At 58.1% G+C, this 23,917-nt stretch overlaps 7 protein-coding genes across 7 annotated transcripts; 6 read left to right on the top strand and 1 right to left on the bottom strand.

The window, feature by feature from the left end:
* The first annotated feature begins 106 nt into the window (after window positions 1–106).
* BJ171DRAFT_276153 (uncharacterized protein) lies at window positions 107–1,830 on the top strand. The gene is made up of 5 exons (XM_053106841.1): window positions 107–357; window positions 505–547; window positions 659–770; window positions 1,002–1,210; window positions 1,404–1,830. The coding sequence occupies exons 1-5, from the start codon at window positions 329–331 to the stop codon at window positions 1,746–1,748; spliced, it is 738 nt and encodes a 245-aa protein (XP_052969549.1). The 5' UTR covers window positions 107–328; the 3' UTR covers window positions 1,749–1,830.
* Window positions 1,831–2,170: 340 nt separating this feature from the next.
* BJ171DRAFT_492820 (uncharacterized protein) lies at window positions 2,171–4,280 on the top strand. Its single transcript, XM_053109846.1, has 3 exons — window positions 2,171–2,557; window positions 3,014–3,472; window positions 3,811–4,280. Exons 1-3 carry the CDS (start codon window positions 2,276–2,278, stop codon window positions 3,979–3,981), a joined length of 912 nt encoding a protein of 303 aa, XP_052969548.1. The 5' UTR covers window positions 2,171–2,275; the 3' UTR covers window positions 3,982–4,280.
* Window positions 4,281–4,675: 395 nt separating this feature from the next.
* BJ171DRAFT_596498 (pyridoxal phosphate-dependent transferase) lies at window positions 4,676–7,279 on the top strand. The gene is made up of 8 exons (XM_053114683.1): window positions 4,676–5,079; window positions 5,265–5,353; window positions 5,627–5,760; window positions 5,874–6,095; window positions 6,254–6,340; window positions 6,453–6,492; window positions 6,590–6,638; window positions 6,726–7,279. Exons 1-8 carry the CDS (start codon window positions 4,763–4,765, stop codon window positions 7,201–7,203), a joined length of 1,416 nt encoding a protein of 471 aa, XP_052969547.1. The 5' UTR covers window positions 4,676–4,762; the 3' UTR covers window positions 7,204–7,279.
* Window positions 7,280–8,478: 1,199 nt separating this feature from the next.
* On the top strand, window positions 8,479–10,795 carry BJ171DRAFT_456078 (uncharacterized protein). Its single transcript, XM_053108307.1, has 3 exons — window positions 8,479–8,747; window positions 8,979–9,662; window positions 9,792–10,795. The coding sequence occupies exons 1-3, from the start codon at window positions 8,621–8,623 to the stop codon at window positions 10,697–10,699; spliced, it is 1,719 nt and encodes a 572-aa protein (XP_052969546.1). The 5' UTR covers window positions 8,479–8,620; the 3' UTR covers window positions 10,700–10,795.
* On the top strand, window positions 10,796–14,783 carry BJ171DRAFT_492816 (malonyl-CoA decarboxylase-domain-containing protein). Its single transcript, XM_053109845.1, has 11 exons — window positions 10,796–11,293; window positions 11,897–12,060; window positions 12,203–12,245; window positions 12,340–12,398; window positions 12,599–12,895; window positions 13,125–13,253; window positions 13,326–13,446; window positions 13,644–13,891; window positions 13,972–14,101; window positions 14,237–14,299; window positions 14,454–14,783. Exons 1-11 carry the CDS (start codon window positions 11,110–11,112, stop codon window positions 14,615–14,617), a joined length of 1,602 nt encoding a protein of 533 aa, XP_052969545.1. The 5' UTR covers window positions 10,796–11,109; the 3' UTR covers window positions 14,618–14,783.
* A 225-nt stretch (window positions 14,784–15,008) lies between these two features.
* BJ171DRAFT_492811 (fumble-domain-containing protein) lies at window positions 15,009–21,241 on the top strand. The gene is made up of 27 exons (XM_053109844.1): window positions 15,009–15,166; window positions 15,386–15,440; window positions 15,649–15,823; window positions 16,048–16,077; window positions 16,194–16,248; window positions 16,444–16,454; window positions 16,603–16,712; window positions 16,845–16,914; window positions 17,041–17,118; window positions 17,231–17,271; window positions 17,432–17,451; window positions 17,555–17,678; window positions 17,866–17,876; window positions 17,978–18,031; window positions 18,133–18,161; window positions 18,250–18,277; window positions 18,428–18,895; window positions 18,998–19,173; window positions 19,421–19,439; window positions 19,543–19,573; window positions 19,710–19,736; window positions 19,830–20,039; window positions 20,222–20,339; window positions 20,506–20,570; window positions 20,723–20,733; window positions 20,851–20,906; window positions 21,030–21,241. The coding sequence occupies exons 1-27, from the start codon at window positions 15,096–15,098 to the stop codon at window positions 21,107–21,109; spliced, it is 2,223 nt and encodes a 740-aa protein (XP_052969544.1). The 5' UTR covers window positions 15,009–15,095; the 3' UTR covers window positions 21,110–21,241.
* A 25-nt stretch (window positions 21,242–21,266) lies between these two features.
* Window positions 21,267–23,525, bottom strand: BJ171DRAFT_492808 (translation machinery-associated protein 46). Its single transcript, XM_053109843.1, has 5 exons — window positions 23,177–23,525; window positions 22,773–22,890; window positions 22,425–22,580; window positions 21,923–22,224; window positions 21,267–21,741 (listed from the first exon to the last, which is right to left on the bottom strand). The coding sequence occupies exons 1-5, from the start codon at window positions 23,315–23,317 to the stop codon at window positions 21,289–21,291; spliced, it is 1,170 nt and encodes a 389-aa protein (XP_052969543.1). The 5' UTR covers window positions 23,318–23,525; the 3' UTR covers window positions 21,267–21,288.
* Window positions 23,526–23,917: the final 392 nt, after the last annotated feature.

Genomic DNA, 23,917 nt, shown 5'->3' with positions numbered 1-23,917 from the left:
CCTGAATATATAACGGAGATTGTCTGCGGGATCGTCTGCGAGATGGATGATTCTGCATCGTCAACGCAGCGTGTTGAATAGATAAGTCGTTGTCAGAGCATCTCCCGAGTCGTCCATTGAATGGAGTTGTCCTCAGACTCCAACATCTCACCGCAACAGTGCGAGCGCCGATCGATGTCATTCAGTCGGTCGGCCGATCAACAACATTTGATCCACACAAGGCATCCCCGTGTCGAAGTGACCCGCATTGTCAACATCCGACACACAAAATTTCGTTGCGGATTGCTGCGAAAGCGTGCGAGAGCCTGCCGGGAATCAATCCGAAAGCATGCCGATGGTTTGCAGCAAGTCCTACAGGTACAGGCTGGATGAAATGGAATCTCGGGCGGCGGCCTGATGCATCCCCTGGCTGCAGAATGGAAGGTTGCCATAAGGGCAAGACCAGTTGCGGCACTGCGTCCTGCTGTAGTCCCGGGCTAATATGCCGATGCCCTGTGTATCCAGTTCCATCGAGAAGGATGATCGAGTCTTCCGCTGCTGTACTCGAGTAAGCATGCTTGCTGTGGCCTGTCATCAGTCTTCCAAATCAAACACTCTGCTGACGTGCTCTGCTCGAACGGCGCCTCTGCTCATCCAACTGCTCCTGCAACCGCGATAGAATACCACGGAGGGCGCCTTGGGCAGAACAAGATGCTCGCTGATGCAGCGCATGGTTGCCGAAGCCGAGATCACGACCATGGAGCAAAAGTACAGCATCGTGGCCTGGGTCGGTATGTACCCGGGACCCAGGTGGAGCGCTGCACAGATCCCGGATCCAACGTATTCTTCCAACTGCGGAGAGCGAGCGATTGCACTATCGATAGGAGAAGGAATGTCCAGCATCGGCTCCGAAGTAGTGGCTTGCCCGAGTTTGAGTCTGAGAACTCATGCCCCATCCCACAACAACCACTGACTCGCTACTGACCCTGTCGCTTTGCATCTCCACAATGCGACCTCTCCAGCCGAGTTCTGGTGCACCATGACGTCGCCGCTGTTTGGCCTGCCCTTGATCATATACCTCTATGTGCCGATCGACCGCATTCCGCTCCTGCTGAACGTTTGCATCCTGGCCACCTGCGTGTGTGCAGTGGCCTCGACCGTCTACCATATGACCAACTACCGGGTATTCTCGGCAGCCGACGAGGCTTTTGCTGTCATGACATTCTATCTGGTATGGGTGCAGTGTCCACTACCCCACGCACCGTCGCTCATTCGAAGGCGTATCTGCAAAAAGTGCTGCACTGATACACTTGTACTGCCCTGTGAGGGATGCCCACAGCACAGCGAGGAACTGACCCACTTCTCTCGCGGACGTGTTACCTCGCTTCGTTTCGTTTCGCATCGTTTCGGTTCGGATCATTTAGAACTCGGTCGCCCTGAACCGACACTCGCCCAACTCCCACAGCATCTGGATGCTCGAGGCCGTGTGGATCTTGCCAGCAGCCGTGATTCTGCTGCTGTTCATCTGGCAGTGGGAAACCACTGGCTCGATCGCTGTCTGGCTCTTTGCCCTTGGGCTTCCCATGGCTGCCTGTGGGTTCGCTTCGGTTGGATGCTACAGCGGTCTGGCCTTTGGCTGTCTTGGACTGCTGTGCTTTGCGGCGGATCGCATGCGCTTTGCGTGCCTGCATTCGTTCTGGCACTTATTTGGAGGGGTTTCGCTGCTTGTCAGCATCTCGCACACAGTGGGGCTTGTGCTCAGCGTTTGATCGACAGCCTGCGCTGTGGCAGCGAGCGACGAACGATTCGAATACATATCTGATCCAGCCAAGCGCCGTGCCGATGCTGTGGTGGATGGGGCGTTGCGCTGCCGTCCCAGCATCACCGCCGCGGGGTTCGGACATATGCCTGCTTCCACCAGTCCAACAGCAATGCCCTGGGACACACCGGAGGGATGTGCATGTCCTCGGAATCCCGGCACAGCAGTCAGTCGGTCACATTCGCTCTCGACGGGTACTTGGTTTGTGGGAACGGCCGCCCGCCCCAGCACCAGCCCCGCCCCGCCCCTCGCCGCCTTCTCGCCAGGTCTCGCTGCCCAGATATGAATTTAATATGTCTGTCCACGCCTTCGTTTCAGCCACGCATCCAGCGGCCCACAACCCCTGCATCCAAAGTCTCCCACTTTTCTTGGTCTTGGTCTTGCTCCCGTCTGCTGCCGCCTCTGCTCGACTCTCCTACATCGTCGCTCCCTCCCGGCCGACCCTTCTCTGCTCCCCACCCTTCCCTCGTCGCACCCATGGACTACTTCTTTGGCTCCGGCTCCACCGGCCCCGATCCTAGCAAGCGCAAGCTCTGCGTCCGAATCGGCCCCAACACCCAGAACCTCAAGGTCTACAACGTCAACGACGACTCACAGCCCCAATTCGTGGACTCTGAGTATTTCACCGGCCACATTGCCGTGCGAGTCAAGAACTTCAGGGGCTTCACTCCCGACGACACCCCTCCCATCGCCATCACTCCTTACTTTGGTACCCGAAGAAGACTCTTCTCGATTCAGTTCTCCGGACGCTTCCGAAAGGTACCCTAGTCAGCAGAGTCCTGTGTCCCTCCTCCGGTCCTGGCCGTGTGTGGGCGGGGTGCGGTTCGGTGGTGATCTACCGCTGCTGTTGGTCTGTGCACATCTCGGGAGCAGCGCCCCTTCGCTCTCAGGGCTCTTCCTGAGGAGGAGACTGGCTCAATCTGTGTCCAGGGCATCGGCGGCCTGCTCTGGACAGCCCTGGGCTCGATGTCCTCTTCTGGGTCGGCTCCGTGAACTGGGCTTGTCCGAGGGCAAGTCAGCTGCCGGAAGTCAGACAGAACCAGAGCTGGACAGCCAGGGCTTGGCCCAGTCTGTCGTGGCACCACCAGCCCACTGTCACCCGGACTGCCCCCGAGGCCGAGCCCAGCTCAGGAGATGGCGATGCAGGAGCCTGCCGCACTGGTGGCCTGCTCGATGATAACCGTCCGGGCTCTGCTCCCGCTTCTCAACCCACAGGAGTACAGTGTCGACGACGTCGTCTTCGGCGCCGAGTTTGAGAACAAGGTCAACCCTCCCACCGGCACCTGGGTCGCTCTCAAGTTTGCCAACCTCATCGATCCCGCTCTCCTGGCCGATGTTTATGCCGAGAAGCCCTGGCTTTACAGCCCCATGCTCTGCTCGATGAACACCCTCAACGTCCAGCCCTCCAGCACCGCTCTTCCCTCGGTATCGGCCGGGCACTCTGTCTCGGAGCTGGCCTCGAAAGTGCAAACAACTCCCTCGCCCGCAGAGCTCCTTGGCGCATGGACATGGGGCGGCGAGGTCGAGCTGAAGGAGGAGAACACCTTGATGTTCGAGGGCATCGACGATGTGGCTGTGGCAAGCGATGACGTCAACGAGCGACGTGCGTACTTCCGGGACCAGCAGACCCGCCAGGACACCATCTTCAAGCCCAGCCAAGTGTACCACTGCGAGGTAAATTTTGTTCCACGGACAGAGGAGGGGTGATGCATGGGAGGGCCCCGGACACGGCGCCGGCTGTTGCTTGGCAGCCGGGACCCGCGCTGGAATCGACCGGCTGGGACTCGTGCCGGAATCGATCGACTGGGTTCGACTGCGATATGGCCAAAGGACAAGCCAAACGACAAGCCAAACGACAAGCCAAACGACAAGCCAAACGACAAGCCAAACGACAGGCCGATCGCCGCGGATGTCTTCGCCGCGGATGTGGCTCCACGGCCAACCCAGTGCGGCTGCTTGTCTGTAGAGGCTATGGCTGCTGTACTGACAATCCCTTTCGGCGCTCTGCTCAGATCTTTGCGCCATTCATCGACCTGAACACATTCGATCTCAGCCTGGGCATCAACATCAACCTGCTGCGCTACCTCAACGACCAGCCCATCCGCTTGATGGCCAAGTCCCAGAAGGACAACACGCCCTTCTTTGTCATCGAGTTTGACCTGAGTCAAGAGATTGATTCATAAGCACCTTGCCGGATGCCGATCCTAACCCTCTCCCCCATTTCCATCGTTGTTGCACTTGTTGCTCTTGTTTGGTCCATATGTTCTCGAGCCCTGGGTCCGTAAAGCAGTCGTGTCTGAGTGAGGTCTCTGATTTGTAGGCGTCGTCGATGTGCTGGTGGCTGCTGGATGAGAATACGAGGCACTCTTTCTTGCTCCACAACGCTTCCCAACCCTCTCCCCTTCCTTCACTTCCTGCTTGATAATGTACAATATGTTTTTGACTCGGCAGATCAAAATCAATCACTCTCACCTCTCCATGCATGTCGTTTGGCGCAGGACTCTGTCTGATTGGTATCTTGGATTCTGGCGGCGTGGTGATCATGCGGGGAGGTTTGGATCGCAATTTGGCAGCGGGTCACGGAGATCCAATGGCCCAGGGATCCGGATGCCCCTCTGGCGCCGCAATCAGAGCCAGGACGAGGACGAGGATGATGGAAGTCTGGCTGTTTCGTTCACTCTCGCCGCTCATGCGCTCGTCGGCCACGCCAGCAAATGCCTCAGCGATCTCGTCTTCGCCCCAGAGAGGCCCCGGGCCGCTCTGCCAAGGCTCGATGGTATAATTCCCTCGCTCCGTTGCTCGCCGTGGCTGCGGCATGTCCATCGGTAATGGAAATCCCATGCAATTGCGCCAGCAAAGATCCAGGACGCGCTGTCACAGCGACCGGCTTGGACTTGCTCTCCATCTAGACCAACCAAGCCCTGCAGACGTCCCTCCTCCTCCTTCATATTTGAATCTTGAACAATGGGTGTTGGACGCACTTCGATCCTGGATACGCTTGCGGAGCTCTCGCTCCAGGGCATCGACCATCCCGATCTGCCCCGCCACCTCGACCGCCTCGATCCTCTCCAGCGTTTCCGCAAAGAGTTCCATATCCCCTCGGTGGCGGCGATCAATCGCCACTCTGCCAGTGTCGGGTTGCCCTCGAAGACGGGCCATCCTGATGGCAGCAGCAGCAGCAGCGACGACGAGGCTATTTATCTGTGCGGCAACTCGCTTGGTCTGCAGCCCATCCGCACCAAGGCTCTGCTTGACCAGGAGCTCCAGATCTGGGCTCAGTGGTTTGTGTCCCAAGCAGATCAGCGGCATGTCTGGCGAGCACCCGAGCGATGCAATCGATGTCGTTCATTGTGCAGAAAGCATCCTGATCTCGCCCGCCGACTCGCCCGCCCAAGACTGGCCCCCGGTCCTCGGCTATAGGCTCAACCATCTCTGCACTCTCTCCTCCTCGTTTCTGGCTCGCCAGCGGCGTCCATGGACACTTCAATCATCAGTTCGACCGTCCTTGGGTCTCTATCGACGATAATGTCATCGAAGAAAGCGCAAGGATCGTGGGTGAGTTGGCGGCATCCTCTGTCGTCGTCGGCATCCTCTGTCGTCGTCGGCATCCTCTGTCGTCGTCGGCATCCTGTCGTTGTCGGCATCCTCTGTCGTCGTCGCCGACTCGATGAGCATCTTCGACAGCCATTGCCACCGAAGGGAGTCGGCCCCGCATACTTGCGGGCAGCACAACGGCCGTATTGGTCGGCAGACATTGCTCTCGTCGTGCAACTGCACGCAGCGGTCCAGCCTCTCAGACATTTGTTTCTCTGCGTCACATCGACCTAGGTGCCGAGCCTGACGAGGTTGCCATCATGAACAGCCTCACGGTTAATGTGCATCTTCTGATGGTGCCATTCTACCGACCCACCACGGAGCGATTCAAGATCATCATGGAGGGCAAGGCGTTCCCATCCGACTATGTGCGTCTCGGAGCGACCGATGGGCTGTCCTTGGGGGAGGGTTGCGGTGTCGCTCCCGGTCACTCAGTCCATAAGGTCTGTCGCTGACGATCGTGGATGCTCTTCCCTGCCAGTATGCCATCGAGTCGCAGGTCAAGTTCCATGGCCTCGATCCCAAGACCACCATCGTTGAGATCGATCCTCGCGACGGCGAATATGCACTGAGAACCGAGGACATTCTCGCAACCATCCGACGCGAAGGATCAAGCACGGCCCTGGTACTCATCAGCGGCATCCAATACTACACGGGCCAATTCTTTGATATCGAGGCCATCGCTCAGGCGGCGCGCGAACAGGTATGTGCAATGGGCTGTCACAGAGCCAGCCGACAGACTCTGTTGCGTCGCCGATTGTCGAGCAGCAAGCGCTCTGCACTTGTGCAATATCGTCTTTGGAGCATGGATGCACACTAACGGCTTCCGTGGTTGTATCTGTGTTTTGCTGTGTTTGACAGGGCTGTCTCATCGGCGTCGATCTGGCGCATGCTGTCGGCAACGTCCCGCTGGAGTTGCATCGTTGGCAAGTCGATTTTGCCTGCTGGGTGAGCAATCGCTGTCTGTCGGACAGCCACAGTCGGAAACTGGCAGCAAGTGTCGATGCACTGCTCGGCTGTGAATGGCAGGGTGGCTTACATGTGCTATTGGCTCGCTCAGTGCTCGTACAAGTACCTCAACTCTGGTCCTGGCGGCATCGGTAAGTGCCAAATGCACGGCGGCGTAGCGGCACATTCGAGTGGGTATTGTGGTTGGGAACTGCAAGCTCGGTGCACTGACTTGCTCGAATCGACCAGGCGGCGCATTTGTCCATTCGAAGCATGCCGGCGATAGCTCGCTGTCCAGGTGGGTCTTGCAGTGCGACAGCCGAGCTGGATCGATGTCGCTGCGTGTTGGTTGGCTGATGGCACGATGCGTCTTTCTCGCATGCAGGTTTGCTGGGTGGTGGGGCACCAACCCGGCGACCAAGTTCCAGATGAGCCACGAGTTCGAGCCGATTGCCGGTGCTGCCGGATACCGCCTGTCCAACCCGTCGGTGCTCGCCACCATCGCCCTGCTCGGCAGCCTGCAGGTGTTTGCCGAGACCGACATGGCCTCGTTGCGCCACAAGTCGGTCCGACTGACGGCATACCTGGAGCTCCTGGTCGAGCATCTGCAGGACAAGTACCCGGGCCGCCTCCGGATCATCACGCCTCTGGACGAGTCGCAGCGCGGCTGCCAGCTCTCGCTACTGTTCCTGGAGGAAGGGCGGATGATGCCTGTGTTTGAGCGCCTGCTTGAGCACGGAGTGGTCTGCGACGAGCGCAAGCCCGATGTCATCCGAGTCGCCCCCGCGCCGCTGTACAATTCGTTTGCGGATGTGTACCAGTTCTTCCGGTGCCTGGACGAGGCTCTGGCCGCCACGCTTTGAGCGACAGCCGACGTGCGCAAGTCCTGTATGGAGCAATACACTCTGCCTCGGCGACCGGCTGGAGGTGGATGCACGAGCGGAAGAGTTCATGGTGATGGTGATGGTGATGATGGTGGTGGTGGTGGTGGTGGTGGTGATGGTGGTGATGGTAATCAGGAAAGCGCGATTCGCACACCGCCCGCACAACAAAGCCCATCCCTTGGGCCACTGGCGGCCGTTCCCGAATCGGCAGCGGGTGCGCCCGCAACAAGCAGCGGCCGGCCCGGCCAGACCCGCCCCGTGGCAGCCACGCGTCGTCGAAATGCACGCCGTCCCGAAACGTGCGCGCAGACCGGCCATGCATGGATCGGCTTGCGAATTGGACCCAATCTCCTTTGGCCGCAGATGAGCCGCACACCGTCCGCACTTGGTCTGCCCAAGCACTTGCGCCTGGTCTCGCTTGGTTCCCTGTTGCTGTTCGCCGCTCGCTCGGCTCTGGCCCTCAGCACTCCTCTCTGGCCGCACCGCTCTCGCCACCGCTTGTCCCGACACCGGCCATCGCCGTCGTTCACCCACGTTTCAGGTGTCCTGTCCCCGTCTGGTCCCAAGGCCGTCGATCGCCCCTGTCCTCCTCTGTCGCCTGCTGCCTCCAGCCGTCCCCGCTCGTGCACCCCATGACTGCCCAAGACCCTGTTCCAGCCCAACCGCTGCCCGGCTCTGCCGATCAAGACGAAGATGGCGATGCCGATGTCGTCGTCGAAACCAAGACCGTCGTCGTCCGTAGAAGGATCAAGAAGAGCGCCCTCAAGTCTGTGATCGAGCAGGCCCAAAACAGCGCACAGACTCGGCCCCCGCCGTCTCCCGTCAGCTCGGTCAAGACATCCTGCAACCTCGGAGGGCTCGAAGCCCTCGGCCGCTGCTGCCATCGCAGGCCCTGGCTCCGAAGTCGCCTCGCAGGTTGCCTCTGAGGTCGCCTCGCAGGTGGCTTCGGAGACGGCCTCGGTCGCCAACACGGCCGAGTCCAAGTTCAACGACACCGAGAGCAGTGCCGACGCCGAGGAGCCAAAGGAAGAGGAGCCCCAGCCCCCGGCCAAGGTGTTCCGGCCGTTGGCCCACCAAGAGCTCTTTGCCTACATCGGACTGGTAAATCTGGTCGCCAGTCGTGAGAGCAGCGACCTCGAGGCATTGATCGCTTCGTGCGCAACCCCCGTCAAGACCACGGGCTCATGGTTCGGCTCCAAGAGCAAGCCGGAGCAAACCAAGACAGGTAGCGTCCTGCCGCGGCTTCTGTGGTGCGGTGTGGTTGCTGGTGTGGTTGCTGGTGTGGTTGCTGGTGTGGCTGCTGGTGGTGGCGCATCAGCCAAGATACGCTTGTTTGTTGCATCAAACCGATCGCACTGGTGTTTGGTGGATTGGGCAGCTGGCTCTGTCACTGCCGATGCGGCACTTTGCATGTCCAGAGACATTGACTGCGTTTGTATTGACAGAAATCATCAATGCTTACAACCAATGGGTCAAGCGGCTGCTCTCGGATCTGTTCACTGAAAACGTCTTTAGCGAGCCCGGTGAGTGGCGATCTCGGCTTGGGCACTAGCCCGATGCGAGTCGATGTAGGGGTTGGTTGTTATGGGCGTGCAGCTTGTTTCGATTCAGCCGCCCACTCCAATCTCGTGGGCTGTCCCGATTCCTGCAGCCAGTTTCTATCGCATCGAGCAATCTATCTCATACTTCTCTGTCCGCCATCTGTCTTGCACTTGTTTCCCTGCGACCATCGCCCGGACAACTCTCCGCCGCAGAGAGACGCATGATCGTTGATCTGGCCGAGCACGGCATCACAGTCTCGGATCTCACCTCGACCCTCCAGAAGGCTCTGAAAAAGCACCTTGAAGGCGAGACCGGCCAGGAAACCGACAGCATCTCCACCGTCAAGTCGCTCGAGTACATTGGCGACCGGCTATCGATCGCATACAGCATTGTCTTCAACCTGATCTTCTCCGTCATCAAGGTCGAGGCCAACCAGGTTGGCGAGCTGCGCTATGATGCGCGCCTTCGCAGTCTGGCAAAGAACATCACCGCCCGCATCTTCAACATCACCGAGAGACTCTACACTGAGGCAGAGGCCCTGGAGGCGAAGAAAGGCATCGAGGCTGAGGCAGCCAGCGAGCTGAAAGGCGTGTCCGACGAGGTCGCGACTGAGGCAACCGAGACTACTGGGGCTGCTACCATTGAAGCAAGCGAGGAGCACAACGGCGATGGCGACGGCGACGCAGACAGCGGCATCGAGAGTGTCGACGACGGCAAGAACGCCGCCGCGGATCCCCAGGACGAGCAAGATGTGAGTACGGACATCGACCGTCTTTCAGTCGATAGCCAAGAGAAAAAATGGAAGATTCGAAGCCTGTTCCAGCAGGATGTCGAGCGTCTGGTGGCCGAGGAGACACGCAAGGCATTCCCGTGGATGTCGGTCGTGCGCCCAGTCTGTAAGTCGCTTGCCTCAGCCCGCTCCATTGATTTCTGGGCCACTTCCCACCTCGATTGCCCTCGCGCACCACTGACACCCCGCTGCCCCTCTCTGGTCCATCTCTGGTCCCTCTCTGGTCCCTCTCTAGCCTACTGCTTCACTGAGGCCAACTTTGAGGTCGTGCCCCTGACGCCCCAGCGGAGAAGCATCCACTGCATCCTGGCCGTCAGTGGCTGGCTGCATGCCGGCGAGAAGCTCAAGGAGGCCTGGTCGTCGCTGCTGGGCATCTGCCCCTTTTCCGAGGTCGATATGATCATGTTCGACCGCAACCAGCTGATCCAAATATCCAACGCCATCAGGGACTTTATGGCCACGGGTGGCACATATGTCCCCGAAGACGAGCTGACCAAGCAGTCCAAGATGACATCGCTGACAACCAAAACCATGTGGCCGCGGTCGCTGCTCGATATGAGCTACCTCGTCGACAAGCCCTGGAAGGCTGCTCTGGCTCGCACCGAGGCGGCGGGTATCGTGCTGGCCAAGAACCTGCTGATGGGCCCTGTTCGTGGAACCCGGCCGGTGACGCTGGTCGGCTGGGGCCTCGGCGCCCGAGTGATCTACCACTGCCTTCTCGAGATGGTTGGCCATGCTCGCGCGGACGGACCGAACCCGTGGGGCATCATCGACAGCGTCTACATGCTCGGGTGCCCTGTCGAAGTGGCTGGCAAGGACATGATCGACATCACGACTCTGGTGAGCGACCGCTTCGTCAACGTGTTCAGCCACAAGGACTGGTTCCTGCAGTTCCTGTCCCGAAACCTGAGTCCCAGCGCCGCACTCTTTGGCCTGCGACCGGTGAGCGCCCGCGGAGCCGGTCCGGCGATTGCCGAAGGCACCCGCATCAAGCTGGGTCGCATCGAGAACTACGAGGTCAGCGACATTGTGCATCGCCATCTGGACTACCAGGAGGAGCTCCCGACGATCCTGCAGCGCATCGGGTTCGATCGAGATTCGTACGAGGCCAGCACTGTCGTCACCGTGGGCCCGCCGGCCTGAGCGGTGCTTGGACGAGAGCGAATAGAATGGATGGGGTCTGTGCGGGGGCTGTACGCAAGAAACGTAAAATCAATATTATGGGATGCAGACGACAACCACCAGCGGATCGTGCCCAAACGGGGATGGCATTGGCGAACGATCGTCGGCAGCGCTGGCGAGAGAGAAGCGCTGTTGTGGGTCGACATTGCCAGCCACTGCTTGACAACCAAGTCCATCCTGATTGCCCGCGTGACGCAGCATGAGTCCCGACGGCGCCGGGTTTCGATCGCGGCTTGCGGTTTGGCCCTCACGGCGGTTCTCCGAGTGCCCACCCCGGTCTGCCCTGGTCATCTCCGTGCTCTTTGGTCGGCAGCAGATCGATCGCCCGAGTCCTCGGCCATCCAAATCCCCGACCTCGTCGCAGTCGGACCATGCGTTGCTTTCGCAGCCGCCCCGCCGGCACATTACTCTCGAGCCGTCTTGGACAAGCACCGCACCCTCTCCTGTGGCTGGCTCGGCGCTCAGCACACTCTCAGCGACCTCCCTCGACTCCCTTGCCGAGCACTATCGTGGCAAACTACTGGGACGACGTTATTCGCTACTCAAAAGACCCCAGTAAGCCGTCTTGGTCGCGCTGCTTGGGGGGAGGGCGGGGTTGCTTCGGCTTGGCTGGGTGGCTCCTCCGGCTACGGTTATGTTTGCGTTGGGTCCTTTCTCCGTGCGGGTCTGGCCATTTGACGATTCGTCGCTGGCATCGGCTGTTCCTGCCCCTCTGTTTCTGGCGGCTCGCTGCTGGGACATGGCCGCCGGGCAGCCTCGGGCTGGTGCTTCTTCCCCAAGAACGCACCGGCGGGGCGGTCTCTGCGAGCCGCTCCACGGAGGCGCTCCCAAAATGTTGGGGGTTTGGGGATCGGGCGATGCCGGATTGTGCCTCTGGGTCCATGAGCCGTGTCATGGCCCGGTTTCTCGCCGTTGGTGCTGTTGCTGCTGCCTTTCTGCCGTTCTTCCGATCCTTGACACCAGCAGGATCCCTGAGCCCATCTTGGGGACTTTCCGAGCAGATTTAAATAGCTCGTGCTTGCTTGCTCCTCACACACTGACTTGCTCGTGCTCTCCCCTCCATCACCGTTTGCATCGCCGTTTGCATCGCCTGTGTCGTCTGCGATCGTCGTCCACCATCCCCGGCTCCCAACGCTCCAACCAACAACCGGATTCTAGATACCTACACCATGTCGGATGGCACCCACGAATACTCTGAAAAGAACGCTCAGTTCGTCCGTCGTCTGCTAAGCGGCTCCATCCGCACCCGTCGTGAGAGCGGCGACATCATGCCGGCTCTGGTTACTCGCCAGTGCTGCGAGTTTTACGAAAGCTGCAACCCTGTACGTACCTCCCCCTCCCATGTTGATCGTGCTACTCGCATGCTCCTTTGACGATGGCAGTGCTGGATGATTGCTCGACCGCAGCCTGACGATCTGTCCCGACAACGACTCTCTCGGCTCACTACCTTGTCCGACTGAGCAGCACGGCAAAAGTGAGTTCCTCAAAGTCCTGGCCAAAGATTTCGGTAGGTTCGCAGCCCTGTCGAATCGAAGCCAGACGCTCTATTCCTCTACACAAATCTGTGGGGCTAATGCACACGATCGCTTGCTTCTGTCCAGGCGTCGATCGGGCCGAGACAATCTCAGCTGCACGCAAGTACCTCGAGGCAGAACAAGGGGTAGGTCCTGCGCATGCACTCTCGTCATATCGGTGCCCAGCATTCCCCAGCTTGAATCTGCATCTTGCTCTCTCGCCGAATGCGACGTGAGCTCAAGGAAGCCACTTTCGCTCCCACATCCTGCCTGCTCTCGACCCACCCGATCGCACTGCTGCATCCAAACTCTGCTCTGAGCCTTCTTTTGTTCGTCGTGTTGGTAGAGCAAGTCCTCCAGCGTTCTACACCGTCGGGTCGAGTCGGCTCTGCGCTCGTCGCTAGCCCCGCTCTACGACAGCTTCTTTACCAAGGTTCATAGGCTCCCGGGCGGCATGCGATTCCTGGTGAATCTCCGCAAGGATTTGGTGAATCTGATCAGCGAGGACTCGACCCACAGCCTCAACCACGAGCTCAGGGCCATGAGCGAGTATCTGCGTGAAAAATTCCAAGCCTGGTTTGATACGGAGACCATGGACCTCAAGCGCATCACATGGAACTCCGAGGCTAGCGTTCTCGAAAAGGTGGGACTGTCGCCGTCAACGACAGGGTGCGCTGGTGGGTGTGGGTTTCTCTGGTACTCGTGGGCACAACAGTCATGGTCAGAGGCCTCGTGGAATCTGCATTGGCCGGGGCATGGCCGTGACTTGCCAGAGCCGTTCTGCGGCATGTAGAACGATGCTGGAGTACCAGGGCTGTGACTTGTTTGTGTCCTGTTGGAGGATCCAGCTCTAACTTTCCTCCCCTCTTCAGGTGGTTGAGTACGAGGCGGTCCATCCGATCCCCGACTGGAAGGCTCTCAAACAGCGACTTGGCCCTGGCCGTCTGTGCTATGGCTTCTTCCACAGCGGCCTCCCGCTGACCCCGTTGACTTTTATCGAGGTATGCGCCTGTCTCCGCGCTGGTGTTTGATGCGATGAGATCACCACCCGCTGATGGGCCCTTTCGTCGCAGATTGCCCTGGTCGACAAAGTGTCCAACAACATCCATGACATCATCGAGTCGACGCCCACGATCAACGACGAGAAGCAAGCCAACACGGCCATCTTTTACTCGATCACGTCGTCTCAGAAAGGTATCTTCTCCCACACCGGTCTTTGGTCGCAATACCATTCCTGCTACCAGTATCGTCCACGACCCCGAGTGTCGCGACAGCAGGATACAGCGCAGCGGCCGTCCGCGACTATCGACAATACTGGCACGAGCTCTGTTACCACAGGCTTTCTCACGAACCAACCCCTCTCGATATCTTTGCGCGAATCTGAATCCTAGGCCTGACCGGAGTCGAACTCGGCAACTTTCTGATCAAGCGGGTCGTCAAGGAGCTGCAGCGGGACTATCCGCAGATTACCACCTTCTGCACCCTCTCGCCGGTCCCCGGCTTCCGCCCTTGGCTCGAAACCCAGATGAACCTGGTCGAAGATCGTGCTCGGAGCAAGCCCCTGTTCTTGGCACAGGAGGTGCACTCGTTGTGCACAATCAGGGACAAGAGCGATGCCAATGCGGCACAAGTCCTCAGGGTAATGCCGATTGTCGCTCTCGCCGGCGCTGCTCAGACTCTGTAGCTGACGACTCTGCTGTTGCTGCCGATCTGTGACAGGAGCTGACAAGTGACGATGCATGGATGCACGTGCCTGCGAGCCGAAACCTTTTGGAGCCGATCCTGCTGCGTCTCTGCGCCAAATATATCCTGACGGAGAAGAAGCGCATGTTTTGTTTCGATCCCGTTGGTGAGTGAGCCGTTGCCGATTCGAGCGAGACAAGAGACGATGGGGCCAAGCGGATTCCGATTCCGGGCATACTCCAACTTTTGCAGTGGTGTTGATAACGCTCGCCGATTTTCTTCGCTGCGCTGTCTGTCTCAGCAAACTTCCACATCCGCAATGGAGCCAGCGTCGCTCGGATCAACTGGCAGGCTGATCGCTCAGGTAACTTTGGTCGCCGCAGGCGCGAAGCAGCGCATCTCGTTCGGGCTCGGTGACATTCCGGGCGATACATTCGTGTTGTCGTCCTTTGCTGCGGATTTTACAGTAGCAGCCCATCCTCCATCGCCACTGACATTGGCATGGTGTGTTGCAACAGATAAAGGCATCCGGCAGTCGTACGGCATGATGGTCAACTATCAGTACCTGCTGGACCAAGTCGAGGAGAACAACAAACACTACCTGATGGACGGATCCATCCACATGGTCGACCCCTTGGAACCGACGCTCTGGCTTGGAGAGCAGCCCCCGCCTCATTTGTGATGCAGACCGACGCTCTGCTGGTTCCGCCTATGCTCAGACAACACAAGCACATCTCCCTCTTCCATTTGCATTCGCAAAGTTCTGGACCGAATGCGCCGCCAGCCCGAATCGGCTGGCTGGCCATCCTCCAAATCTGATAGACGACAATACACATCGTTCGCCATCATGAATGCGATCCAGAGGGTGCCCGCCGATGCCACGCCGCTGTCCACGGCCACGCATCTGTCGCCATGCCATGATTTCAAACCCATGTCGGCTCGTCGCTGCGCTGGGGCCACGCCATCGCCAAGGCCCAATCACCCGTCGCTGCGCGTGTTGCACCGTCCCGGCCGCGCATGGGCTTCCGTTTTCGCTTGCCCTGCAGATCCTGGTCCCCGCTTCTCTCCCGCCCCGCAGCCCAGACCCGGACGACAAGCAGGCATCCGCATCTGCATCCACCCCCTCCTTCAGACAAACGAGGCACTGCACAAGCCCCGCAATGAGAGGACACAATCTGAACGTCCAGGGAGTCATTATCTGCGATGAGGAGACCGAGGTCTCCGAGACCAGGTGAGGAGGACAGCTGTTCCTCGATGGGCAATGAGCTTTGGCCCTTCTGCAGGCATCATGCCGAGTCGGATAAAGGCAGCGACGGCCAATTCCGTCGATGCCGAATGCCGCCCTGGTTCCGTCGCGCCGAGGAGCTAGCTCGGTGGACGGACGATCGAAAGCCTGGAGCTCTGTCTGATCGTCTCGGTCGCTCGCTGGTTCGCCTTTCGAACAATCCAGGGACATTGTTTTCCCCCACCAGTCCGAGGATGTCTCGCAAATCGCAGTCGACATCGTAAGTTCGGGACATGGGGTTGAGTGGGTGATTTTACCCAAGGATCGCACGGCCGCAGCAGCCCTCCCCGTCCGCACAGCTTCGATTCTGCATCAACATCGTCATCCCACGACTCGAATCGATTCCGCATCCGAAAAGCCTGCCCCCGCCGCTCAATCGCTGTCGCTTACAATACCGCTCCGTCTTCGATGCCGCACCACAAAACCAGGGAGGAAGCTTGGCCAAGGTCGTCTGGTTTTCGAAAAAGTCAGACTCGCCCGGAGGCCGCCTCAACTTTGTAAAGTTTGAGACTCAGCACATCGACCAGTGTGTGGACTTTATCCACGATGTTCTCTACAACACCTACGCCGGCCAAGTCCCTGTCTCGCAGCGAGTTATCAAAGGTGTGGAAAATGGAGAGGCGGCTGAGACACAGGCGTCTCGTGAGCTGATGGGCAATGGCGATCTGGATCCCATCGCAGCTCGTTACCAGGAGGGCAGTTGCTGGGCAGTTGCTGGGCATTCTTCTTCTTCTCGCCATATGATTGCGCGCGGCAATATGCTGATATCTGCACTCACCACCCGTCCCCCGGGCTCCGTCCTCCCACACATCTTCACCATTCGTAAGCCACTGGCGGTGGTGCACACAAGTACTATGGTTCGTATCGCAATGCCCTGGACTCGATGATGTTTCTGCTGCGACACCGACACCGCTGCCTGGATGGGGGCGCTGCTCCGCCAGAATCTGACCGTCCAACCGCACTGCCCCAACAGATCTATTCCAGAAGCGACTCGGCGTTACTATCCAGCGCGAAGACGAGATGGAATGGTGAGGACCACGGCGATGGTGGAGGAGGAGGGGCGTTTGCATGCCAGGCAGCAAGCTCTACTCATGGCTCGTTTGGATGCGGCCCACAATACTACTGGCCGGATACGCCTCCGTTACGGCACAGTCCCACAACTGCTCACTGGAATATGACTCTTCGCTTCTCTGATATCGTTACTGGACGTCGTGGATGGATAGCTTGATCACAGGTGGGGCCATGCCGGACACTGTAACGAGCAAACACCAGAGCGATTCACATCATGAGGCCGAGTACCAAGCCCATGTAGCTTGCCGATTCGGCTTCTCAACTCGGCGACAAACTAACAGCGCAGTCCTTAACAATCCGGCTGGCTGCAGGATTGAACTTCCTCGTCCGCCAGGTTCCATACGAAGTATTCACGTATGACGAGCGCCGTCCACAGCCCATGGTCTTCGAGACGAACATGGGCAGTCTCTTTCCGTACCTGGTTTGTATATTGTCTGAGTGATGGCGATGGTCGTGGCAGTATGCGTGTGCATCGACGGGCTGCGATTCTGGCGTCGACGGGGTTGTCGAGCGATATGTTGACCAGACGCAAACCGACTCGGTCATGTCCTAGCTTGTCAACATCGGCTCAGGAGTCAGCATCATCAAGGTTACCAGCGACGAGACTTTTGAGCGCGTCAGCGGTGAGGAACCGGACCAAGTGATGGCTCTGCATTTGTGTTTCATCTCGCGGTGGCAGTCGGCTTCGCCATTTGTGTGCTGACTTCCCAGCTTGGCTGTGGGCACCACCTCTGCTGGGCTGTCTGCAGGTACTTGCATCGGCGGAGGAACCCTATGGGGTCTGCTTTCTCTCATGACCAATGCTCAGACCTATGACGAAATGCTCGGTACGTGCCTGTGGCCGCATGTCCCCCGGAGTTCTCTCGTGGATTCAAGCACATGAGGACCAAAGCAACCTGAATGGCCGTATTGACTCTCTTCTTGTGATCCATTCGCCAGAGCTGTCCAAGAGCGGCGACAATCGCAATGTTGATATGCTAGTATGTTGCTTGGCTTTGCTGATTGTCTGGGCCTGGCATGCCACTGGATTGCGTTAGACTGCATGCTTCATCTGAGCCTGTCGTGGAACTGCTTGTGCTGTCGATTCTGTTGTTGCGCCGTTGTGATCTGACAGTATGGCTATCCGATCCTCTCCTCCAGGTTGGCGACATCTACGGCGGGTTAGCGTCACCTCGCAGACATGTGGAGACTGGCCGCCGGCTCAACACGGTGAAATCCGCGGCTGAGAGGGTGCCGTGAGCTAATTCCTCTGGTTTACTGCAGTGCCTACAACAACATCGGGCTCAAGTCGACTACCATCGCATCTTCCTTTGGCAAGGTCTTCAAAGCGCCCCCTGAGGAGCGAAAGTCCAAGTTCCGCCACGAGGATATTTCGCGTTCGTTGCTGGTACGTATGCAGTGCTCGTCTCTGTGGGCGTGCTATACATACTGGATGGTCTTGGCATATCCGTATGTCCCATAGCAAAGCCAACGCTGGTTGGTTATGGAGTGATCGTGCTGCACGATCTGACGGTATAATCTTTCCAAATACGCCGTGTCTTGATGTCCACATTGGCTACCGAATGCCTCCCCAGTATCTTGTCAGGTTTGTTGTCTTCGTGCTTGACAACCGTGCTTGCATGGCTCTATCGCTGGATTAATTCCGCACGAACTGACGGACGGTCTGTTTCCTGGCTCTGTCCACAGCAACAACATTGGCCAGATCGCATACCTCAACGCTCAGGCCCATGGGATCCAGAGGTAGTCCTGTCGAGTCTGTGGACCGTTTGCGCTTGGGTGCACTGCGGAAACTGGTGTGGCACTCGTCCTGTTCGCCACGGCTCACACATATTCCCCAACAGAATCTACTTCAGCGGCTTCTTCATTCGCGGTAAGTCTCTTTGGAGGACACGCAACCAATGTCATTCAAGACACGATTTCGCTGGTGCTGACAGCAATTTGGACCTATCGTTGTCCAGGACATCCCATCACCATGAACACACTGAGGTAAGATTGGAGACTGGCTCGGAGAGCGACCCTTGGCTTACAACAGACTCTGGGTTGCCATGACGAGGCCGGCTGCTCTCGTAGGATTCTGAGGCTCGTCTTGTGGCTCCACTCTTTTGCTGACACGATGCCGCCCAACCGTGCCAATAGCTATGCCATCAACTTCTGGTCCAAGGGCAAGATCAAGGCCCTCTTTTTGCGCCACGAGGGCTACCTCGGGGCAGTGGGTGCGTTCTTGCGCCACATGCCCGGACGCCAGGCTCGCCTGGGATCCTTCACCGAGAACTTTAGCCATGTTGAGCAGCCCACCCAAGCGGCACTTGCCGCCGTCGGAACGCTGGATAGCTACCCCACAGGGCTCACTGCCTTTCCTGCCCTCGAGGACATCAACACGTACCAGCCAGACACGGTGACGCTCAACGATCTGGAGTCACAGCAGTATTGGATCACCCTCCTGGATCGCAACCTGGCCGATTTGGTTGAGCTCGTCATCGAATGGGACAATGTTGGCAAGGAGGATGCCAAAGAGAGGGCCAGCAAGTTCGAGAAGATGTACCGCGAGCATCTGGAGCGGCTGACCAAAGAGCCCAACTCGTATGGCGTCCTTACGATCCGCAGGTATGCGCAAATGCAGCTCTGCTGATCAGTGGAGGGCTCCGATCGTGCCCCTGATCGGGCAGTTACGTCCAGGCGTATCGATCTGACATACAGATGATTCAGTCTCCTGCAGCTTCGTGAGCAGTGCCTCCGGGAGATGGGCTTCTACGACGTCTTTGCCGGCGTCAAGCGAGTTGAAAACGCTACAGCGCTCCGCGCTCTGCCCGACCTGCTGAAGGAGCTCGACAGTCTTGGAGACGAGACTTTGTTGCTGTCGCTGGTGCACAACGTTATTGCCGGTAAGGGCTCTGTTGCGGGCATAGGATCGTGTGCGATACGCAAGGCAGAGCAGAACAAAGCAAGACCAGTGGCAGTGGAGCAGTTGCAGCAGCAAGCGCACACCGTAGCAGTGGAGCAATAGTGAGATGGACCCCCGATATGGCAGTATCTGTGCAAGGATGTATGATCTGGAGCCGAGCAGCGATTGACGATGGGGGTGCATAAACCCTGCACTCACCACGGTTCTGGATCTGCTCTGGTTTTCAGGCAACATGTATGACTGGGGGTAAGCATCATCGATCTGTGCATGTGAGCCTGTGCCGAGATGGCAAGCGTCGATTACGAATTGGAGTAAAGCTCGCTGACGTGGAACTGGCGCGCATCGACAGGGCTAAATCGGTCCATGGGATGCTCAAGCGGGTGAGTCTGACAGAATTCTTGTCGTTGTCGCTGAGCCACTGTCGCTTTGATGGAATTGGACTGGCAATGGCTCTGCTGGAAAGCGTGGTCTGGCACAATGCGCAAACCAGCTCACTTGGCTCGGATCTACCAACAGGGAGAGCTTGATTTCCAGACCGCCAAGGTAAGCGTTGAGGGTGCGCATCCGCTTGCGTGCACTTGCCCAGTGAGTGTCCGGGTACGAACTTGGGGGCTCATGCACGCGCACATTCGACAGTCCAAGGTCAAGTACAACGACAAGTTCTTCCAGTTCAATGCTCTCAAGGACCAGCTCCTGCAGCAGCCTTACAAGAAAGCCATCGTATTTGTGGACAACAGCGGCGCCGACATCATTCTTGGCATGATTCCGTTTGCGCGCTTCCTGCTCTCGAAGGGCACCTCTGTCATTTTGGCAGCAAACACCCTCCCGGCGGTTAACGATATCACCGTATGTATTGAAGCTCATGCTTGGCGTGTTCGGCTTGCGCTGCTGTACAGTCAAAGCACCCTCGCCCGCGATTGTCTTGGAATGTCGACCGCTAGAGATTTGCTCTGACGCCTGACCTGATTTCGCGCAACGGGCTTGGGTGCGGTCGGATCATGGCACGCACTCGGTGGTCTCGAATCCAGTCCAACGAGCTGCGCGATATCATCGAGGCTGTGGCATCCTTTGACCGCATCATCAGCGAGGCTTGGAACAACGAAGCTCTGCTCGTCGTTGGCAACGGCAACGGCTCGCCCTGTCTTGGTACGTGAGTCGCTCTGTGGTGTGGCCATGTCGTTTGAACTGTGGCTATGCTGGTGGTCAGCAATGTATTTGCAAACCGATTGTCTCTCTCCGCGTGTGTTTATGCCACCGTTCGTTGAGCACGATGGACGACACGTCGCTGAAGATCGAGCCAATCTTGCCACAGATCTGGGCCATATCAACGAAAAGCTCGCGGTTGAAGCTGCTGGTTGCGACCTGGTTGTGCTCGAGGTAAAGTGCCTTGATCCCTTTGTGGAGACAATTGCTATGCCGCAGGAATGGTGGGGAGAGATAGGAGTGACTGATTCTGGCTGCGACTAATTCTGACTGCGACTGATTCTGGTGCGACTGATGATCACTGTGTGCTCGTTCGAAATGTCCAGGGAATGGGAAGGTAAGGATGTCTCAGCGGCACTTGACTGGGGCTTCGCTTCGTGCTGGCGGCGTGGACCGAGCATGAGTGATCTGACGAGGACTCAGTGGATGCGCACTCACACCATCCTCGATGCAGGGCAATCCACACCAACTACCACGCAAAGTTCAAGGTCGACAGCTTGAAGATTGGAGGTGAGAGCTGCTTGGGTCGCAAGTCGCGGGGTGTACCGGGGCGATCGATCGTACATTGTGACAAAGCCGCGGCGCTGACTGAGGTCGTCCTGGTGCCGTGGTTGCCTCGTCGTTGGTCTGCAGTGTTCAAGAACCCTTTCATCGCCGAGCATCTCGGTGCCTCGATGTACGATGCCCTGTGCGTGTTCACTCCCGCTGCCTGAAGTACCGCACAGCATGACGCAGCAATCCAAAGGACCGACCAACATTGATGCTTGCAGCGATGATTTGAGAGCCCAAAGCACTCGGGCGCTGGCCCAAATCTCTCCGTTCAATACAAACAATCCACAGCACACAATCTCGCACGTCCACGACCGGGCCTTGCTTTTGAGTAGGAGCCGCTTTATTCATCGTCCTCGTCGTCGTCATCTAGCCCTGCCAGCTCCTCATCGTCAAACAGCTCCTCCTCAATCTGAATGTCCTGCACTCGCAAGTCGTCCACGTCAGCCCGACCCTTTCCCTTCCTGTTAACTCCGCTCAGCTCGTCATCATCCAGGACGCCGCTAGGGCCGGCTTGGTAGTCTTCGTCGTTCTCGTGGTCGCTCTCGTCGCGCACATATTCGTCCATGGCGTCCTCGTCATCGCCAGTGTTGGCCATCTCGGGGTTGAACTCGAACAGCTCTCTTCCGGAGAACTGCATGGAGGGCTTGCCGCCAGACTTGAGCTGCTTGAAGGCATCCATACGCTTCCGCAGAGCATCGTCTTCCTCGGCCTTGAGGCGGGCCTTTCGCTCCTCCTTCCACTTCTGGAAGGACTCGTAGGTCACAGGTGTCAGGTTGGGGCCAAGTTTGTGGCGCTGTGGTTGTAACGATTGCCCCGGGGGCAAGAGGCGTGGCAATGGATATCGGTCAGTGGGTTGCAAGCTTGGCACGGCTTCCACCGCGACAAGGTGTCAAGCAAGTACTGAGACAGAATCGCTGTGCAAAGGTCTCTTCGGCGGTCAGAGCGAGGCGCTCGAGCGTGTGCCGTGCACGAACCTCCGTTTCCAAGAACTCCTCGATGGTGAGCTCGTTGGCCTTTTCCCGCTCTTCTCGGGCACGTCGCTCCTCGTCGGTCTCCTTCTTCTTGAGGACAAAGCCGGGGGGCAGGGCGTGGCGGTATTTGCACTTGTCGCCGCCCGCCGGACACTCCCAGAACCAGCCGTACTTTTGGGATTCGATCGCCTCGATGAAATGCTTGCAGACAATGTCGGTGGGCTTGTTTTGGTTATCGCTCAGGGAGTGCTTCTTGTTGACCACGTCCTCCAGCTTGCTCTGATCCCATGTGTCCATGCTGTCATCTACAGACCGATTGGTGTGCAGATCGATGAGTGCGTGCGCGCATGAACGATTGTGATTGTGGGTGGTAACATAGGCGTCTCGGTCAGGGTCTCGAGCGGAAGGATCATCCAAGTCGCAGCAACAATGCCCCAAGCGATGCTTCCCAAAGGCATGATCGCCATCAGCCCGAATGATACTGCCGCACTATCCGAGAACATACTCTCTTTATCGTCTTTCTCGTTGCGGTTATCGGTGTAGATATCGATCTTGGCATCTTTGCGCTCCTTGGTGAGATCGTGGGAGAATTTGCATTTGGCACCCTTCTGGCAGGTTCCCTGCTTGAAAAAGGCACAGATGACTGTTTTGGGATCGACGCCTGATCGCAGCAAGTGCGGGAACAAGTGTCAGCATTGAAACAAGCGGATTTCGTGACAGTGCAGCGGGCAGCATGGCGGAGGGGATGCAAAGATTTGGTTCGATCGCGAATGAAGTGTCGTTGGTGCTGGCGACGAGCTGTGCATCATGGCATGGTGTTGGTGTTGGGCGGCTTTGGAAGAATGATCGTTACCGAAGGGCACTTTCTGTTGCTGGGCAACGGGCTTGAACAGCTCGGAGAGCTCGTTCTTTCGGTCTGCCTCGGCCTTCTTCCGGGCATCCTGCTCGGCCTTCCGCTGGTCAGCAAGGGTCTGCGATCATCCATAACAAACGTTCACATCCACGCAGCAGAGCCAACCGGGAATAGGCGAGCACCAGATTGAGATGAAGGGTAGTCGTTCCACGGTGACCCAGTGCGTCATCACATGGGAAGATCAAGATTTGCCGGATTATGAATACAATCAGGATCGAGAGAATGGGTCAAAAATCGAGTTGGCGAGCTGAGGAACCCAGCTGGAGACTCGGATTCGATGGGCGATGAGAATCCAGAGACACCTGTCTAGCCATGCCGAGGACCTCGGCTGTAAGAGACCGCACCTTTTCCTTCTTGTTTCCAGCCTGAGATGCCTGCTGATGCAGCTGCTGGATAAACTTTTGTGCCTTGGCCGACTTGTTCTTGTTTTTCATGCCAAAGGTCTTGTCATCAACGACCTTCTTGGCGGCGTTCTTTGGGGGCATGGCGGGCAGATGGCAGGCAGGCAGATTTGGACACGGAGGTTATCGTACAAGTCCACAGTCGGCGCAGGGCTTGTTGGTGCGATTGGCTCGATGCGAAGGAGCAGCAGCTCAGACTCGCAGCGACGACTATCGGCAGATGTTGGAGGAGGATGGATATTACCGGTGGTGTTTGATACAGCACGAAGTCGACGCAGCCGATTTCGTGCTGGGACACCGAGAGCCGGGACGAGAGCCGAGAGCAGGCCGAGAGCAGCGAGAGACGCGCGAGGGCAGATGCGATTCGCTGGGATTCTCTCCTCGATCTCTCGCCGGCATCTCGCCGGCATCTCGCTCTCGCCCGTGTCTGTGCACCAGCTATTTCCCCTGAACTTTTTTTGAGCGAGCCGGACAGACGACCCAAATGGGGATATATGAAATCCAGGAATGAAACATGGCAGCGCGTCCATGAACATCCCAGTGAGTCGACCACACAACCTGCTTCATTTGACACTCACACCTCCACTCACATCACCCCAGTCCATCTGCCCGTGCCGTCCAGTGCATCTCTCTGCTGCCCCTGGTCGACCGATGCGCCACACGACTGATCAGCCTCGATCACCA

Source organism: Polychytrium aggregatum, assembly GCF_025602895.1.
Source record: "Polychytrium aggregatum strain JEL109 chromosome Unknown BJ171scaffold_7, whole genome shotgun sequence".
In the NCBI taxonomy this organism is placed as follows: domain Eukaryota; kingdom Fungi; phylum Chytridiomycota; class Chytridiomycetes; order Polychytriales; genus Polychytrium; species Polychytrium aggregatum.
Note: the sequence above shows the minus strand (reverse complement) of the source record. Positions and strands in the feature narration are given on the sequence as shown.

Bases quoted from the DNA above. Each gene is read 5' to 3' on its own strand.
- BJ171DRAFT_276153 (XM_053106841.1), top strand. From the start codon at position 329: ATGCCGATGGTTTGCAGCAAGTCCTACAG. The intron at 548-658 runs GTAAGCATGCTT...CAACCGCGATAG, and splicing joins TCTTCCGCTGCTGTACTCGA to AATACCACGGAGGGCGCCTT. The intron at 771-1,001 runs GTATGTACCCGG...CGACCTCTCCAG, and splicing joins CAGCATCGTGGCCTGGGTCG to CCGAGTTCTGGTGCACCATG.
- BJ171DRAFT_492820 (XM_053109846.1), top strand. From the start codon at position 2,276: ATGGACTACTTCTTTGGCTCCGGCTCCACCGGCCCCGATCCTAGCAAG. The intron at 2,558-3,013 runs GTACCCTAGTCA...CTCAACCCACAG, and splicing joins TCTCCGGACGCTTCCGAAAG to GAGTACAGTGTCGACGACGT. The intron at 3,473-3,810 runs GTAAATTTTGTT...CGCTCTGCTCAG, and splicing joins GCCAAGTGTACCACTGCGAG to ATCTTTGCGCCATTCATCGA.
- BJ171DRAFT_596498 (XM_053114683.1), top strand. From the start codon at position 4,763: ATGGGTGTTGGACGCACTTCGATCCTGGATACGCTTGCGGAGCTCTCG. The intron at 5,080-5,264 runs GTTTGTGTCCCA...CTGGCTCGCCAG, and splicing joins CTCCAGATCTGGGCTCAGTG to CGGCGTCCATGGACACTTCA. The intron at 6,341-6,452 runs GTGAGCAATCGC...TGGCTCGCTCAG, and splicing joins AAGTCGATTTTGCCTGCTGG to TGCTCGTACAAGTACCTCAA.
- BJ171DRAFT_456078 (XM_053108307.1), top strand. From the start codon at position 8,621: ATGCGGCACTTTGCATGTCCAGAGACATTGACTGCGTTTGTATTGACA. The intron at 8,748-8,978 runs GTGAGTGGCGAT...TCTCCGCCGCAG, and splicing joins AAACGTCTTTAGCGAGCCCG to AGAGACGCATGATCGTTGAT. The intron at 9,663-9,791 runs GTAAGTCGCTTG...GTCCCTCTCTAG, and splicing joins GTCGGTCGTGCGCCCAGTCT to CCTACTGCTTCACTGAGGCC.
- BJ171DRAFT_492816 (XM_053109845.1), top strand. From the start codon at position 11,110: ATGCGTTGCTTTCGCAGCCGCCCCGCCGGCACATTACTCTCGAGCCGT. The intron at 11,294-11,896 runs GTAAGCCGTCTT...ACCGGATTCTAG, and splicing joins TCGCTACTCAAAAGACCCCA to ATACCTACACCATGTCGGAT. The intron at 13,254-13,325 runs GTATGCGCCTGT...CTTTCGTCGCAG, and splicing joins CCCCGTTGACTTTTATCGAG to ATTGCCCTGGTCGACAAAGT.
- BJ171DRAFT_492811 (XM_053109844.1), top strand. From the start codon at position 15,096: ATGAGAGGACACAATCTGAACGTCCAGGGAGTCATTATCTGCGATGAG. The intron at 15,441-15,648 runs GTAAGTTCGGGA...CCACAAAACCAG, and splicing joins CGCAAATCGCAGTCGACATC to GGAGGAAGCTTGGCCAAGGT. The intron at 18,162-18,249 runs GTAAGTCTCTTT...ATCGTTGTCCAG, and splicing joins CAGCGGCTTCTTCATTCGCG to GACATCCCATCACCATGAAC.
- BJ171DRAFT_492808 (XM_053109843.1), bottom strand. From the start codon at position 23,317: ATGCCCCCAAAGAACGCCGCCAAGAAGGTCGTTGATGACAAGACCTTT. The intron at 22,891-23,176 runs GTGCGGTCTCTT...GGATGATCGCAG, and splicing joins CTGGAAACAAGAAGGAAAAG to ACCCTTGCTGACCAGCGGAA. The intron at 22,225-22,424 runs GTATGTTCTCGG...ATCGGTCTGTAG, and splicing joins CGAGAAAGACGATAAAGAGA to ATGACAGCATGGACACATGG.